The 17,263-nt window shown below is 48.8% G+C and overlaps 3 protein-coding genes across 3 annotated transcripts in view; 1 reads left to right on the forward strand and 2 right to left on the reverse strand.

Annotated features, from left to right (window-relative positions):
* Positions 1-10,657, reverse strand: part of LOC139995245 (homeobox protein araucan) — a 76,011-nt gene extending 65,354 nt beyond the window's left edge. The window contains exon 1 of the mRNA XM_072018518.1: positions 10,532-10,657. Within this exon, the coding sequence (XP_071874619.1) occupies positions 10,532-10,642 (111 nt within the window). The 5' untranslated portion in view covers positions 10,643-10,657. The remainder of the gene's footprint in view (positions 1-10,531) is intronic.
* LOC139995334 (uncharacterized) overlaps positions 1-17,263 on the forward strand; it is a 307,852-nt gene that overhangs the window by 176,533 nt on the left and 114,056 nt on the right. The window lies entirely within an intron of this gene.
* Positions 11,299-13,296, reverse strand: LOC139998011 (uncharacterized). The gene is made up of 4 exons (XM_072022200.1): positions 13,251-13,296; positions 12,283-12,326; positions 12,103-12,221; positions 11,299-11,623 (listed from the first exon to the last, which is right to left on the reverse strand). Exons 1-4 carry the CDS (start codon positions 13,294-13,296, stop codon positions 11,470-11,472), a joined length of 363 nt encoding a protein of 120 aa, XP_071878301.1. The 3' UTR covers positions 11,299-11,469.

The following is a 17,263-nucleotide window of genomic DNA, read 5'->3' on the forward strand; positions in this document are numbered from 1 at the left end:
AACTTCGATATTTAATAGTCGCACGAGCGTAGGTTACTTTCTTCAGAAAGATAAGAAGAAATTACTTTCCGTTCTGACTTTAATAAATTCACCTTGGGCGATTAATCTGCCGCAATAATTTTACAGTGATACAAATTCAATCCAAATTTGCCCTGTTTTCTTTTAAACATTGATCGCGCGCATATATCTACGCGATTAACTCAAGACCCGGATCTCATTTGTCCTCCCATAGTTGTCATTATTCGTTCTTACATTATACGAAGTATAAAACCATCTTCTCTCCTCGATGCATGATCGAACCACTTTCAGCTCGTGTCAACGGAATATATTATCGAACCGTTATCGGTTAACGTAGCGAGGCGAAGCATCGCCGACAGCAGACATTAAGCAATATTAATTTATCAGCGAGAGCAATAATTACTGTTGGCTGGCGGTCGATTTAGGAGCGATGGCAACTACGGCGACAACGATGGCGACGACAAAGACGAAAACGACGACCACTCGATGGAGAAAAGCAATACAAATTATCCAGCGGTGAGAGAGAACTCGCCGGTCTGGGTACCCTTTCCTTTCCTGTCTTTTTTGGTATGGTCGCGCGATCGAACTTCGCGACGAGCCGAGAATCATGATGGATCGGGCCAGCAGCTTTTATCAATCGTTTAAGCGCGATCGTGCCTCGATTGTCGAGGAGCGCCGCTCGATTTCGCAACGCGGCCGTCGATATTCTTTGTCAATGGGATAGCTTGAAACGTTCCCAGAGTTGGTTCGCGACGATCATCGATCACTAGAAGCGGGCTCGACGTAGTGCGTGATCGAAATCGCTACGACGCGCTTATGCGCGCTCGAGGACGCTAGCCGGCAGCTTTGTCCGATGGATCCTTTTTCTACTTGGATCGTTGACGAAAAAGAAAAGCTACGTCGTCAGAGAGAGGAAAAAAGTGGAAAAAGAGGAACGCGCTATCCAGTGGAAATCACCTCTATTTATAGGAGAATCCACGGTGGACGCTCGTGGCGTCCAGATGCTCGCGTCCAGATAAGCTCCCTTATGCGAACCTTATGAATTCACGCCCTGAGAGATAACGCGGGGGATATAATTAACCTCCGATAAAAGCAAGCAATAACCGCCGGCGTATTTCATTGACACGCGCTTATTTCACGGCGAAATCATCGAGCGCGCTGTGCCGCGTCCCGTCTATATATTCCCGACGAGAAATCGCCTCGTACCGCAAAGCGAACGGAGAAACCAGGGAAAGAGCGAGTAAGAGGGTGAGAGGGGAGGCCACGTACTCGAATATCGGAACACCCTGTACACATTAAGCGAGCGAGATACGGGGGCCTTTAGCAGGCGAACGGGAATAATAATTTCAAGTGCTCCTCGCGGAGATAGATACGAGCACGAGAATCAAGAGGAAGAGAGAGAGAGAGAGGAGGAGGAGGCAGCGATGCCGTGGCAGAAGCGAAGCGACCAAAGCAGTACGGGGAAACAGCGAGAAGGTTTAAGCGAGAGAGATGGAGAGAGAGAGAGAGAGTGAGAGAGAGAGAGTGAGAGAGAGAGAGAGAGACAAGTCGAGATATACGTTACAGGTGAGAGCGCGAGTATCGCGTGCTGCAAACGAGCCGGCAGCTGCCCGCTTCTGGCTACATGGTCCCAGCTATTAATATGCGACTGACCGAGTGGGACCGATGCTTTCGTTGTTAGACCGAACCATCCTATTACGTCACGTCAATCGAGCACACAGCTACGCGAACACCCTTTGATTTTCAAGAACCCTTTGTAATCGGCCGTTCTAACGCTCTCTGCTAGTTACCGCTGCTGGCGACTTTCCTTCGTCGTACTACATACCGTGCTACGCTGCTTATCGAACCGGTAGCGTGGCAAAAATCTGCGCATATCGTTCGACCAAGCGTCTCTACTTATCGCCATTATCCATTCCGTCCAAGAAAGATCGTTCCTCGATTCTAAGCTACTATCTTCACCGAAGAAAACGTCTTTTGGAAGTTCTTATTATCGAGGTGGTCGCGTGATTCCTCGCGCAGGTGCGATCCTCCTGAAAAGATACTCCTTTGATTGACGGATGGACGTGTTCTTGGGGTCAAGACACGTATTTCGCAGTTCATTATGCAACTATATTGCTCCGAGACATCGAATCAATATGCATATACGGGAGATGCGAGGAACCTCGACAAACCGTAAATCCAAAGAAACCCGGAAGGAAAGAAGCAATTGACGAGCTGTCCGCTCGTCAATCGAGGTACGGCAATTTCGAGAGGGCGAACAAGAGATTCTGCGCGTCCTTACGAGCATCGCGGCTGATACTTGCGCGTGTAAAAGGCTGGCCCGCCTCCGGGCGAATATGTGTTTGATTTACACCGCGTCGCAAAGCTGCCGATACACTTCGTCGAGGCGAGGGCATTAAGAAGGCCCGGTGTTCGATCCCGTCATTACGGTTTCTTAAGAAAGGGTTGCTTTTTCATTGGACAGGCTCGACCGCCGGCAGAGAACAAGGCCCGCTCGTCTCACGACACCGCGATACACCTTCATCCCATGCCAAGAAGGCGTTTTAACACGAGCTTCGTTCGAGTTTTTAATGGAATTGACAGCGGCTCGCGGCGGTCTTGCTTTTTCCCCTCGAAATAATGCCTCGTTTGCAAGGTCGGTCCATTTTGCACATCGTCCATTGGTATACGCGTGTTCTCCACAAAGTTCTTTTAGGTACGAGGATACTCAAGATGTACGAAACAGTGGTATACGATTCGAGTACAATTCACTTTTCGAACGATGCCTCGTTATTCGACGCGCAGAAGTCGCGGAGCTGGTAATCACAGACCGTCGATACGTCGATAGTAGTATAAGGCCGTGCAAGACGGACGCGCACGGTCGAGAACTCGACGGAATGGAAGACGCTGTAATTACCAACACCGTTCACAGAAAACGAGAATGGTAATAACGACTCGTTACTGGTTTCGCAATTACCTTCGCCTGAAATTTCCAAAACCGTTCATCATACTAAGAGAGATAACGTTTAACAAAGAAGTAGCGAGCTCCACTCGTTCCAGTTCACGTTCCATCAATGAACCGAGGGGCCCGACGATATGCATAAAAATTACGTTAAGTAGATGCGGCTCGATAAGGGTCGGCATGTAAACGCGTAAGAAGCTTCTTTATCGGGTGAAAAGGATCCGGACAGGTGGTGGTTCCGTCGAGGGTGCGGGCACCGAGGGAAAAAGAAACGAGTAAGCCGAATTAAAGGAACGACTTGTTGGTTAGTCGACTCTATCCTCTCGGTTTTTCTCTCACGAACAGGCAGGAGGCGGGGAGGCGAGACGAGGCGAAAAGAGGTTGAAAGGAGGGTGGCGGAGGCGACGGTGGCTGAATTCCGGGCAATCTGTTTTCAGCGCGGGATAACTTCGCGTCCCTTCTTCGTTTCAACCCCGTGCCGTCTCTCCTCCGCTTTTGCTCGTTCCCCTTTTCGGTTAGCTAGACTGCAACCGCGGCTCGGTAACCACCCACCGACGCTATCGCCGTCGCTGTCGGGCGTAAAAAGCACATCCGAATTGAATCATTGCTGAATAAGCGGGAAAGTGGCTGGCTGGGAGGAAGGAAGGAAACCGAGGAGCGACTAACCCCCACGAACGAGGGTCGTTTTCCATCCGGCTCATTGGTACACCTCCTCTGTCATGTCGATCGTTCTGTCCTTCTCCCTCGACGCCCTTGCTTTTTCTCCGGCCGGGTTCTCTGTTCCTCGAAGTCGATAAAGTTAGGGCGCTTCGATCCGGAAGCCTTTAGAAATCATAAAGAGCTTTAGAGATTTGGAATACGGCTTTAAGTTCGAGTCGTATAGAAACGAGTACGCACGAAATGGACAGCTAGTTCCAGTATTTTCGATATTTATGAAAACACTCTACAGCGTTGTCTAATTTAACCGGAGAGTTGTCTAGAAACATCGATGGAAAGTGACATCGCGATTTCCCCGATGGTTAAAGGACTTTTACACGCGGTCGTTAACAGGACGCTGTAATCTCGCGTGAGAACGATACTACACCCTCGAGTGACGTTTTGTGGAAGATTCAGAGCGCAAGAAAATTGGCTGGCACCGACATACATTCGTTCCGTTGAAGGCGAAGGGGGCTGGACCGCAAACTGTTGCGTGAAAATAGCAAAGGGCCGTACGTCGCGTCTGTCGCTTAATAAAGCGGCGACGAAGCGAAGCGGTGGCGGTGTGACCGTGTACACCGCTAGGCTGGAATAAAGGCGGAGTTGCTGGCTGCTCTCTTGTATCCCGTACGCTATACTCCCACTTTGGATCTAGGCCCGCGTTGACGCGCGTCAAGATAAACTCACCCTCGTGACAGAGCGTGCGGCAGCGGGCTACCGAGGGTCGTTCAATTAGAGCGGAAGCCCCTTTTCGCCGAGAGGCAGCTCGCCGTTTACGGCGAGGGTCGAAAACTTTTCAAGGAACGGGACACGACGAGGCAGGAAAAGAGGAAGGGGTGAGAGCGGCGACGGTGGTGCTCTTCTCTCTGGGAACGCCAGAAGTCAAAGGGAAAGAGCGGAGAGAAAAGTAAAAGAAAAAAAGGAAGCAGAGACACGAAGGGGAGAAAGCGCGCTTGTCGGAAAATGGAGAGGCTGCCTCGGGACTCGCTGTGCGTGATACACGACCGGCCGCAACGACACAGAAAAGATTTTTACTGCTCACCGGAGAGATTGAACGACGCTCGTCGCTGTTGCGTGTCACGGCTCGTAGACGATATTCTTGCGCCTGCTGCTTTTTGTCTATGACGCTTAAACCAAGTACCCGATCCTCCGATCGAGCGTTTTACATTGGTCTCTATGAGTACAAGGACGCGGCGTTTTCCATCTTGAAGATCCCATTCGCGATGGCTCGCGAAGATTTCAGCGTTTCCCGGATGCAATCTTTTTTAGCAACAAGTGGTCGATGTACTTCTTTAACTGTACGTACCAAAGCTCCGATCGACTATTTCCCGCGGTTAGACTCGCTCTTAATGGTACGGAACCGAAGATCGTAGTTCCGACAGGGTCGGTGTTATTGCAGCGACGAACTGGATGCGCTCGAAGGCTACTAGCGAGAACGTCGGCGTAGAAGCGTAACCACGGGGTTCCGGCGACCGTGGAACCGGTGAACGCGTTGCACGTGTCCACTCGATACGGGATGCACGTGTCGCGTGTTTTCACTCGAAGAAAGCCTTCATTCAGCGGCTCGATGGTAGGAACGCGGATCGTAGTGGGACGAAGAGGGTGAACCGAGGGCCGGGAAGCAGGAAGGGCGACAAGTGGCTGAACGACAAGTGCGTATCCTGCGTGCGTCGAGAAGCACGCGGAATATCGGGGTATTACGGGGTGCACGCCGTGTGAACCTCGCAACGAGCGTTCGGTTCGGGAAAAGGAGATATCATCGAGCGGAACGCTCGATGGAGCGTCCCGTCTAGCGACATCTTTCCCCTCTTCGGAGCGCCATGGGAGCTCTCTGCGTGGGACGTTTAGATTGTGGGAAGATGGTATCGCGCCTGTACGAAATTTAGTGCCGGTAGAGGGAGAGAGAGGCGATGTATCGTATCGTTTCGTGCATCTCTCGCGATGCCCGATAATTCCAGCCCGATTTGGAGAAGATTGATGCCGAAGGTGTGTACCGTGTAATGTTTTCCCCTTTTTCCTTTTTTCCGTCGAAGAGAAACGCGCTCGAATAAAAGCGGTTGATTAACTGCGCTCATATTTCATCGGCGTCGTTGTAATTATGCGCATTCGTGCGGGGCCACTTTCTTCGGAAGAGGGACGGGGTCGCGGCCTCGCGCGGTAGATTTTTCTATCCACGAAAGCGATATAAAGGGATTTATGTCCGTTTTCACGAAAATACCGAACATCGCTGCGAAACGATTCTTTCGGACCTCTGATTCACGCGCCTCGGTTTTAACCGCGACAGTAAATTCGGCTGTAAACGGCTAAATCTGGTTCGGACGCGTTGTAAAGCAGACCGCAAGCCGCAGCAACCACTTACCGCGCGAATATTAAATCTCTAAATCGTAAAGCGCACCATTACGCTGTCGTCCATTCAGCAGTTCGAACAGACAATAGCGCAGGCTGAGACATTACGCTCTAAGGAATCCCCGAAATAGGTCAGTTAGCGAGACAGCTGGTATTAAACGAGACAGGCATTATCTGTCCGCTTGCAACGACCTTCGAAATTGGCAAATGACGGGCAGGTTCTACCTTTGGAGATTCGCGTGCTTGGTGGTGGCGTGTAGCTAATACCTTTATAGAATACGTACGATCCTTGGAGACTGGTAGCTCGAATATAATCCACGGATGATAATTAATCGGATTGAAAATATCACGAAATAATTTACAGCGGCGTTAGCGGGGAATAAAGATCGGAATGTCGAGAAAAGCAGTCGTCTCTGCGGAGGTCCTTCATCGTCGGCTGTTAATCAAGCCTAATTAATACGGACGCGATCGGATCTGGACCCGAAGGAATTAAAAGGCATCGTTGCAGCTGGCGAGGATTAAAGTGGTAAAGGTGTTACGTATCCTATGGACTACGTTGAAACGTCAAGATTATTCGGATAACGAACCCGCTTTCTTGGCTGCTATTCGAAAGTAGTGAGAGGATGGGAGCACTGATATCAAAACGGGCAAGGGGTTCCGAGTCGGCCGGAAGTATAAGTCGGGGGCTATAAAGAGACTCTTCGGAGTGATCAGCCCCGAGACAAGTCCGAACGTGGTAAAGCACAGGTGTACCGCGCCATAATTTACAGCTAGCTAATAAATTTCACTCGGGGAATCTTGTTCGTCGGTTTACGCTCGAATCTGGAATCGTATCGTGGAGTGGTTGCGCGCCAAGTTCTAACGCGAGGACATAAAGCGAGCTCGGAGATATTTAGAGGCGGCATTAAGGGAAAAATAATTGTCAGCAGGGAGAGGCCGCCATTGATAAGAACGAAATGCGCGCGATGGTGCCGGCCGTTTCGACGGTAGGATGACCGTCGAACACGATTCCAAACGATCATTGAAATTTATCGTACGTCACCGATAAACGCTTCGAAACGCTCGATTAACGTTTCTCATTTCCTCGACAATGTTCGGTGGACGGATTGGCGCGCGTCGCATTCCGATTCCCCGCCGACAGAATACTTAGCCTCGTCGACGCGTACCCGATTGGTCTTTACTATGTGAAGCAGTTTGCATCGAGGATCAGAAGTGCGATCTGTCTTGGAAATCGCGTGGAATTCCGTGGACGTGACGCGCGAGTCCCATGCTCGACAGCCTCGTTCCACTTCTCATTTCAGTTTCACGACGATGCCCGGCTGGTGTCCAAGCGAAAGCAGCAATTCGGAAGCAGCTCGTACACCGTCGTTATCGTACGAATCGGCCGAGTTCTCTCACGAAGCGCGTACGTGCCTCGAGCGGCGAGCCACGTTGTATTTTTCTACCAGAATCCGTGGTTTTCGGTGTGAACGGAACTTAAGAGCTTGAAAGAATGTCGCGTGCAACGAGAACGCGCGCACCCTCTTCGACTTACCCCTTGTGTTACCCTGGGTATACCGTGTTGCATTACCTTGCTGCGCTGAATCGCTACGAAAGCACGAAGAGAATACGAGAAACGACGAAACACGGATAGGAATGCACGATGACGTCACGTTTAAAAAAGACAGAGAAAAAATCTCCGAAGAAACAGAAGGAACAGGAGGAAAAATTGGTAGAGGTAATGAAGAAATTTATGGCGGGAGAAAAAACGAGCGATCCAGGAGGCACGAGGGAGGAAGAAAAAAGCGGGACAAGGCGAAAAAGGAGAGAGGCGAGGAGAAAACGCACACGAGGAAGGAATACGAAAATCGGTGGTCGATCAAGGATCGAACGTGTGTTACCTATGCGCGAGTAATAAGCCTCGATATTCCCACACGGGCCCATCCTGGCCCGCCGTGGGAAACTCATACGTGAGCGGTGCGCGCGAGTTAATCGAGAGAGACGTGTGGCGGCCTTACGAGCCGAACTATTTCGACTCGCAGGTGCGGATTTTTTGATACGGGAACATGTCGCGTCGCGTTCCGTCCTACTCGCAGCGTTTCAACGCGTCGACATATTTTATCGCGCAGCTGGAACGCCACTGTGTTACGTATTTCTTTTCCGGTTAAAAATTAAAGAAATACGAGCTGACGTTTTTAATCGATCTCTCTTATTTGTCCAGATAACGATCCCGTCGATCGGCGATGAGACCTTTACTTTAAAGGAACTGGACTGTGCGGCGTCCCGTTCGCAATTTTCATCGTAATAACGCGGTTGTGCAACGTGTTGACGTCGCCGATCGGTAATTTTTAGACGGGGGTAAATCGCGTCTCCGGTGCTGGGAAGAAGTTTTTAATGTTTTAATCTTGCGAAGCGCATTAAAATCGCTGCGAGGAAGCTTAACTGCGTTCCGGTACGGCCAGTATCGTCGCGGACCACGCTCGATCGGTTGTTTATAATTCTTCGCGTGCACTAAGGAAGCAATTTAATAATAATAACGGCAGCGGCGCACGGATTCTACACGGCCGAGTGTACGCAATCATCGTATATCTATATACATACGCGTATATAATCGTTTATCATAATAATGCACACGCGAGTGTGCGTGCCGCTTAATGTACACACCCATACAAATGGACAGCTGATTGCAACTTATGTTGCCGCAGTTATTATCGTCGTCCGTCGAGAGGGAAGAAGAATTAACCGAGCCCGATAGTTCGTGTCCCAGAATTTTGTCCGTGTACACACGCACACGTACTCGGGGGTCGATCGGGGCCAGGGGAGAGAAAAGATGCCAAGAACGGAATACATCGAAGGTGAATCTGGGCCTTGATCGGGTCTTACATCGCAGCTGCAGGTGCCTTTAGAAATTGGCGGCATAGCAGACTCGAGGTAGGGTTGACGAGAGAAGTTCTCGAAGGGGGACCGAGGGCATCGGGCCGTCGATGCTGCACGCGCCTCTGACACACCGATGCCACCGATATCTTCTTAAACTTTCCTATCCGCTCATTCATGCCCGGCTAAATGCCTATAATTTCCGGGATGATTACAGGGCACCGTAACCAACGCCCTATAGACCCATGCTGTTCCATCGCGAGAGCTCGTTACACGAGACCCCCGAAATTGAAACGGAATGAGCTCCCTCGCCTTCCGTTCTCTCTCTTTCGCCCTTTCTCGTGCTTTTCCTCTAGCTTCGACTTACCCGAGCCACCCTAGCCGCTATAATCCTCGTCAGCGACCATAACGATATCTAAATTTTTCGTTCTGCTCTCATCGACCCGTCCGTAAATTCCTTCGCAGGATTATTGCATGTTGCTCCAGTTAAATAAACAGAGAAATTGAACGACGAAAAGGCACGGAACAGCTGGCTCCCTTTTTTTCGAATTTGGAGCTTCACTTAGCCAAGTTTTTACACTCGTGTCACGTTCCGCTTCGAAACACGATGCTTTCAGAGTGGCAACGAATTAATAACGAAGCACGAAACGGCTAACACGCCCCGTGTTTTAGCAGAGTCGAGATCCGAAATCGAAAATCACTTGAAAAATTAGCGGCGAAAGATACGTTCGAGCTAACTTTCGAATTCGCGTGAACTGTAAGGACGATTTAATCGCGTTACCGGCTACAAATATCGAATAGTTAATTCGATAAAACTGATCCGATGTCGTTGGCGGAATCGTTCCGGAGAAAAGTGCATCGTGTCGATGGCATCGTGTCGGCGATAAAGCTAGCCCCCGATGATCGCGTGCACGAGAACACGCTTTTAATTGTAATGCGTCAATTAAGGGGTAACACAGATTTGATTTCACATCTATAATCGGAATTGGTTAACGGAGTTTAAATTATATTGTCGTCTAGAGCGTATCTATTGTTTGCGAGAATAGAATCGTTCGAACTCTTTTTACCGATCCTATTCGAGCATACGAAGTATCGATCTCACCGGTATACCCCGCAGAGTATTCGCGCAGGTTAAATTGATTCACGCTGTCGCTGTTATTAATTTTCACGACAATTTTTTAAAACGTCGTACAATTTTCCATATTCGTTTCATGGAACGCACTATGGTGAACGTTTCAATGCTCCAGCGGAATTAAACCAGTACACTATGTTATTATGATAACGCGTGACAGTGCAATCCACCTGTGCTCCGTGTAAATTATTTAAAATACAGCTTCACCTAATATACGAGTCTTCTAATTAGTTTAAACACTATACTATCGAGGAAAAAGTTACGCAAAAATGTAAATGGTCGCCTATTACACGATAATAACGCGTTAGCACGGAAAAAATGTAATAAATCAGTAACGTAAATCATCAGTACCGGTTCCTATCGATCTTAACGCACACGTGATTTCTCCTTCGATTCGAAGCGAAAGGATACCGGTGTTTGCAAAAACTGTAACGGTTCGATCCCGATCTCCCACGCTTTTTTCGTTCGACTGCGGACCGAATCGATCGAATATCCCGATCACGAGAGTATCGTAGCAGCGAGGAAAAAAGAAATCAACTGCTCACCTCCTGTTGCTGAATTAGGAAGTCGGGAGCGGGTGGTGGCGGGGGTGGTTCCGTGGCGGAAACCTCTTGAAGCAGTCCCACGTGCTCCCAGCAATCTTCCGATATGTCCATGATCGTCCCTCCTCTTCCTCCTCCTTCCTGTTCAAATGTCTTCGGGGCGAAGGAGACACAAAATCCGCGCGGCGGGACGTCGCGACTCGGATCAATCTGTTTCTCCTGGTCGGTTGTCTGGTTCCCAGATCTCCCTCTCTCTCTCTCTCTCCCTCTCTTTTTTCCTCTCTCTCTCTCTCCCTCTCTGATTTTCTCCCTTAACAGTTGGTTTCGTGGAAAAACCGGAAACTATATCTAGACACGCTTGGTCACTCTATCTTTTCTTTTCTTTTCTATTACCAATTGTTCCTTCTTTCTCCCTCTGACGATGGCTGTCTCCGCAGCCGGAACTCTGTCACTCGTGAACCGGGATACGTATAGCAGTTCGAAGTAGTCGTAGACGGACGACGCGCGAAAAAACCGAACGGAGAACGCACGAACACACGGTAACCGTCGACACGGCGTGTCGCGTGACCCGCGTTCTATGACGACGACGACGGCGTCGAGGACGACGACGGCCGTCGGTGGTGGTCAGTCGGCGTGGAATGAAGTTGGCCCGCGGGTTAGGTTGGGTTAGCCGAGCCGGAGTTGCAGCATCAGCGGAGAGGGACGAGAGGGCAGAGCGCGCGACCGAGCGAGCAAGCCGCCGAAAGAGGGGAGAGAGAGGAGAGAAGAGCAGAGAACAGAACGGAACAGACCGGAGTAAGCGAGCATTCGAGCGAGCGAGAGGTGTCGAGGGACGAACCAACGAGGGAGAACGAGATACGAATAGTCAGAGAGCTGGAGAAAGGGGAAAAGAGAGAGGGAGAGAGAGAGGCGTAAGGCGTAAGTCTGCCCTAGTCGCTCGCTTAACCGTGCAGGAGGTGGCGCCAATATAACCCGTACTCCACCTCCGTCCGACAAAGAGCTTGCGTATACCTGTATGCGCCTGTTGGTAGGCCATACCGCCTACTGACTACCGTATTGCAGGATTTGCGTCCGTGCCGCCTGTAATTATTCCGATTTCACTTATATTCCGTCATACCCGATGTTTTTACGTCCTTCGTTTAACCGCTGCTCCCCTCGATGTACCTTTTCCCGCGCGTCTACGCCGCTCGGAGAACGTGACTTTGTACTTCTGCTTCCAGCCTCTGTGTGGGTTAAGCGAACAAGCTTCACGATTCCGTCTACGTTTCCGCGATGACATCTTAGGAAATGTAAATGACGACGCCCTCGCGTCACGGAAATCGTCCTCTCTGCGTCATTCCGACTGGTCAACCGAACACACAGGATATCGATACGCGCTGTAAATCTCCTGACCGGCGATTAACACCTTTCTCTACCGTCGAGTCGTTCTTTCCGTAAGGTAACGTATATTGCGTTACTTATCGCAATTACCGCAATTCTCCATTTCCTCGAATCGATCTGTCGACACGGGGACAGAGAACGATAGCTCGCTGGCGCCGATAAACGATCGTTATCCATGATCGAACTGCCCTTACCTTTCACGTATACCTCCCGGTAATCGGCGACGACGTGGGCGGCGTAGCGGTCTCTCTGAGACAACGCGAACCTCTTGCGTGAACTTGCAAAGGGTGCCCTGTGATCGTGAACGAACGTCCTCTCAAAGAGCCGGATGTTCCCTCTTCCATGTCTCTCGGTCAACCATCGCGAGTGCGTGCCATTTGCATTGACATGTTCTTGTCTTTAACCAGCTCGTTCGTACCTGTAAATTTACATTAAACTTAGATTTATATTTTTCAATTCAAATAGGACGCAATGAAAAAATGCGCACATCCTATCCGCATTTACGCGAAGCATATATTTTACGCGAGTGCACTGCGCGCATAAACATCAGTCTATGATACTTTGTCTTCGGGAAAGTCCTCCGCTTCCTCGTTGCATCGAGGTAAGATTTTTCACGGGAACTCTTCGTGACTGGTTTCGTAATAGGCTCGCAGGTGGGTTGAAAAAAAGTTAATTGTACCTGTCGTTATCGTGCGTCATCCACTGTTTACTATGCATTCATATTGTACAAAAGTCGTGGAACGCGAGAAATACTTTATGAGAGTAGATTAGCGGTTTAGCAGGCGCGTTATTACACGCTGTCACCGGCGCGTTGCCTGCAACTTTTTCCAGCGTTTCTTGCGACGTTCGTTACTGTACACGACAAATTGTAATATAGCCGAGAAGAGTGATTCGCGCGATAGGCGCACACTCGTTTCGGAAACGCGTGCTACACCTCGAGCGTAATGACAGTTCACGTACGTCAACGAAACCCTATAGTTAGAGTTTCACACTTTTTACCAGCGATACTCGCCGGTAGCACCAGCACGAGCAAAGCGTTGGACAGATTTTTCGCGAGCTTACAACTTGACACATATTTAACGCGTTGTCCGGCTGTGTACTCTTTGATAGCCACGAATACTTTTCCGCTGTTCGCGCAAGCTACACGGCAGTGCGCGACTTAACACGAGTGAGCGCGCGAGTAACGAGACGCGTACAAAAGAAAAGAAGAAAGAACGAGCGCGAGGACATCGAGCAGCAGGCTGCAGTCGAACGAAGGGTTGGAATGCGATATGAATGCGTTAATGCGTCGTTACTGACAGCGACACGAATCGTTGATAGTATTTTTGGCCCTTCTTCGTACCCAGTGTACCCACCACTGGTTCGTCGACGTTCATACAGTCAGCCATTGCTTCACTTTTTAATTTCTTTTTTGTTTGTTTTGCAAAATTCCCCCCATTGGCGGGACGCGTTTTAATTCGACTGCTACCGTTCGCGTCGACTGGCGTACCTGGCTTAAAATTCTACTAATAGTCGCCACTTGGCAGTCGCTATTATCGCGCGGACACACTCTGAAATAGCACGGGTTGTCACATCGATGTCAAAGATTGATCGCAACAGACTGTGACATTCTCGTGGAACGTCGGGGCATCGATAAACGCAATTGCTGCCACATTGAAAACTCTCCCAATGACTGCTCCAATCGTTAGTCATTTTGAAAAATTCTCCACGATATTTATATTTTGGATAGTTCTATTGGGATGCCGCGTCGTTTAATAAAAAAATAAATAAATAAAATAAACCGTCGATTGTGCTTTTCCTCTGAAATAGGACATGTATTTATACGAGATATTGATCTATGATCGCGTGTTAAATGTTTCGCGTGAAACGTTCGGGCAAACAGTCGGTCAATTTCCGTGGTATATGTATTGCCGAATAAAAAATGCGGAGCTATTAGCCGCGCCAAGGTATACTTTGCTCTTTTCATGGACCTCTAACCACCAACGACAACGCGACCCCGTAGAGTGTTGATCGAGCCCTCGACTTTGTATGCACGGAAAGCCGCTTTACGACGTCAACGAAGGGGACACGCGCGCTTCGGTTGGATACCAGCCATGATAATATGTAATGCCTGTATAGAGCCAAGTGCTCGATCGCGAATCTTTGAAGTCCGAACGGGCTTTTCGCCGACAAACCGGAGCCGCTACGATCAAGTACTAAAAATCATCCGGTAAAACTATGAGAAAGCCAAACATACAGCTCTCGGTGGTCATACTCGCGGGCATCGGCTGCTTCACAGTCCTTATATTCGTTGTTTTTTTGGTACGTGGAACGAGCGTATATACGGGCGAGCACCTGTGGCCACTTTAAACGATGCCGTGGTAAACGGTAGTCAGGATAGATTGAACGGTCCGATAGGGTTTTAGCTCTCTTCTTTTGCAGTGAGGATCGGGACTCGCGCTTTAACCCCTCGACTCATTAGAGCCCATAACTCTGTTCAGCGAAACGTTTTACGTTGGCTGCCGTGCGGTATACGTAGCCACCGAAAGGAAGCTCGATGCATTATACCGTATCTTAGCTTGCGACGCGTATCTCTCATGTTTCGAACGAAATTTATTCCTCGAACGTGGAGTTACGGACTCGTTAGCTGTGTACATTAATCGCGATAACTGTTTCAGAACTGAATGATCGGACCTTAATGTATAATGCAGCGTATAATACCGTAATAATTGTACGGAATCGACCTCGACGGACGTGACGTTCGACCACTGGCTTCACTTTTTTTCACTCGTCTCCTCGAAACACAGTTTTTAGGGGATCGAGACGACGAGTTCGACTAGATACGCGCTGGCTTTGTTGTCTGTTATTGCCGTTTTTCCCGCGGACCTCCCACTGTCCTTCTAACGAGACCACCAAAGGTACAGGGAGTAAAAACCGCGCAAGAAACCTGCCAAAGTACGCTCTTTATACGGGATGTTTTATATCGTAGCCAATTCGAGTGAGTGCAGTCGCTCCAATTATGGACGAATATATAAGTCGCTCCTGTTGGATACGCGCTACCATTGCGACCCTTTATATGGCAAAAACGATAGAGAGCGCGAAGTCCGTCATCGGGTTCAGGTCGAATTTACTGTTACACGTCGGCGTTGCTTGCCATCCGTGGAGAGGACAGCATGATCTAGAAGCTGTTTTTTGCCAGCGACGCTGCGACGCGAGCGCATTTGCACCTCCACCGCGCGTTTCTTAGTTCGTGCGTGCATACACGCGAGTAACTTACGACGTTCCTACGTAACGTTCCTCTGGAATCCTTGACAAAAACCAAGTTGGCGTTAGTTCTCTCGTTCCGCCCCGTTCTCCTCGCTGTGAAATACATACGTTCCGGTAAACCACAACAGGAAAAGGATTTCATTTGAAAAAGAAGCTAAAAACGGGAAACGTAGACCCTTTATCGCGGTTGTTCTTTCGCGAATAGAGTCGATTATGCGAATAGCTCGATCGAGTAACAACCGTGCTACATCGATGAATCTGCTTCGCGGTTTGGTTTTATTGCATGAAAACCAATGGGTATGGTATACCATATCCAATACTTTCATGTACGGGGTGAGGTTATACGAAATACAACAGTTCGTTTTCAAACTATACCTCTATTTCGAAAACGACTAGCTTTTGTTACGGAACAGAGCCTACCGAAATTTTGACATTGCCTATTTACGTTTTACGTAGTCGTTGGTTGAATTTTTAAAATAGAAAAAAAATGGGGACGCGAGTTGAAAGTAGAGTTAAACGTGTCTCGTCTGAATAAACTTGTTGTCGAAAACGCTTGGCATTAATAAAGGCACACCTTGTACGCGAGCAGGATTCACGGTTACAAAGGAGCAAGTGTGCGTTGAAGTAACGTTTCACGTTGGTCGAAAGTAAAAGAAGTTAGCGGAAACCATACATTACATAATGAATTCTTGTACACGCTCGGATAAACGTGTACAGTAAAAAAGCATTCCCCTGTTGCATTGTCCAAGAATTAATTAAAATGGCGCGAGAACAAACGGGTTGGGAGAATTATAGGGAGGGTGGGGAAGGGGAAAGAAAAGAAGCTTGCGGTTCTCGTCGGAATCCCAGCGGCGACATATCACTGGGCGGTAGATCACACGAACTCTTTTGCAGTTTGCACCAGACGGATAAAGCGCTGCAGCGGCTGCAGGCTCGCGCATCTTTTACGTATGCACGAGCATAAGCATAACGCAAGGGAACATGGGTAGATGATATCGTGGATGCACCTACGGGGCCACGGGGCGTCGACGCGATTCCTTTGTCCTCGTTCTTGGCCGCTCGTTCTTCTTGCTGCAACCGCTTCGCCCCCGGACGACCTCTTGGTGCACACATTTTGTTCACGGAAATACCACGGCCAATCTCGTGCATCAATCCTGCCGGGTTTAGAATTGTATCAAAGAACACGCTGCGTGTCGGCTACCGCGGTCAAAAGATTACCATCTGATCTGCACGAGATCCCTGATACTGTTATTTGGCGTGGTAAACCATTTTTCCCTTTTCTCTGCAGAGACACAAATCCGTATCCTCGCGGTTGTAATTATTTTAATCGAGCCGATCTCTGATCGTGATGATCCTTGTAAAGCGGTGTTGCGGAATACGCTTAATGCGCGTTCATGGTCGTGTTTAACAGTATTGTCATTTAGGCGGAACGATAGCAACCATTAACAATACTTGAAAAATTATGTATTTAACTCGTGAATCGTTTGACCGTTGCAAGAGTCTTACGCGGATCGAGCTCAATCATTAGTCGTCATTTCATTAGAATATCGCCGATAAAAGGGGTTTAATTATAAAGGCACCACGACGCTTCCTGTCCGTGGACACGCATATGCGTGCCGCACGTATACTCCGTCCCTTCTAGTGTTCTCCCTTCGTCTTTTGTAGCTTGTATATATTTTTACACACGGTAGGTGATTAGTAAGGCCATTTTCTTCATTACAAAACATTGCTGCGAAGAACTGTTCTCATTATAACTCCGTGATTATCTGGATAATCTTGTTCAAGACTATACGTATTATGCAAATCATAGACTTTCTTCTTTGTCTGTCGTATCCAGGCATCGTGATGATTATATCAACACCATTAAAAGGCTTGACTATCCGATCTTGTTATAAATTAAGTAACTTTCGCGCAAGATTTTATCGTCACCTATCTTTTTTAATATCTCGTCACAACAAAACGTCAGGGTGCGTGTTCCTTTTAATGTCGAATAATAGATGTGCAATCGAGAACGTATAATTTTAACTTACACGTACGATAACCTTGGGTCCCAAGGTACTTTGATCTTAATGGCACCCTTGGGTAGTTAGTAGTGCTTCTCGTTTCAAG

The sequence above is a fragment of the Bombus fervidus genome, chromosome 2 (genome assembly GCF_041682495.2).
Source record: "Bombus fervidus isolate BK054 chromosome 2, iyBomFerv1, whole genome shotgun sequence".
Lineage (NCBI taxonomy): Eukaryota > Metazoa > Arthropoda > Insecta > Hymenoptera > Apidae > Bombus > Bombus fervidus.

What these genes read in the sequence shown, in the direction of transcription:
- LOC139998011 (XM_072022200.1), bottom strand. Translation starts at nt 13,296, where the DNA reads ATGGCTGACTGTATGAACGTCGACGAACCAGTGGTGGGTACACTGG. An exon ending in ACCAGTGGTGGGTACACTGG is followed by an intron (nt 12,327 to 13,250) that starts GTACGAAGAAGG and finishes GTAAATTTACAG; the next exon opens with GTACGAACGAGCTGGTTAAA. An exon ending in AGAACATGTCAATGCAAATG is followed by an intron (nt 12,222 to 12,282) that starts GCACGCACTCGC and finishes GCTCTTTGAGAG; the next exon opens with GACGTTCGTTCACGATCACA.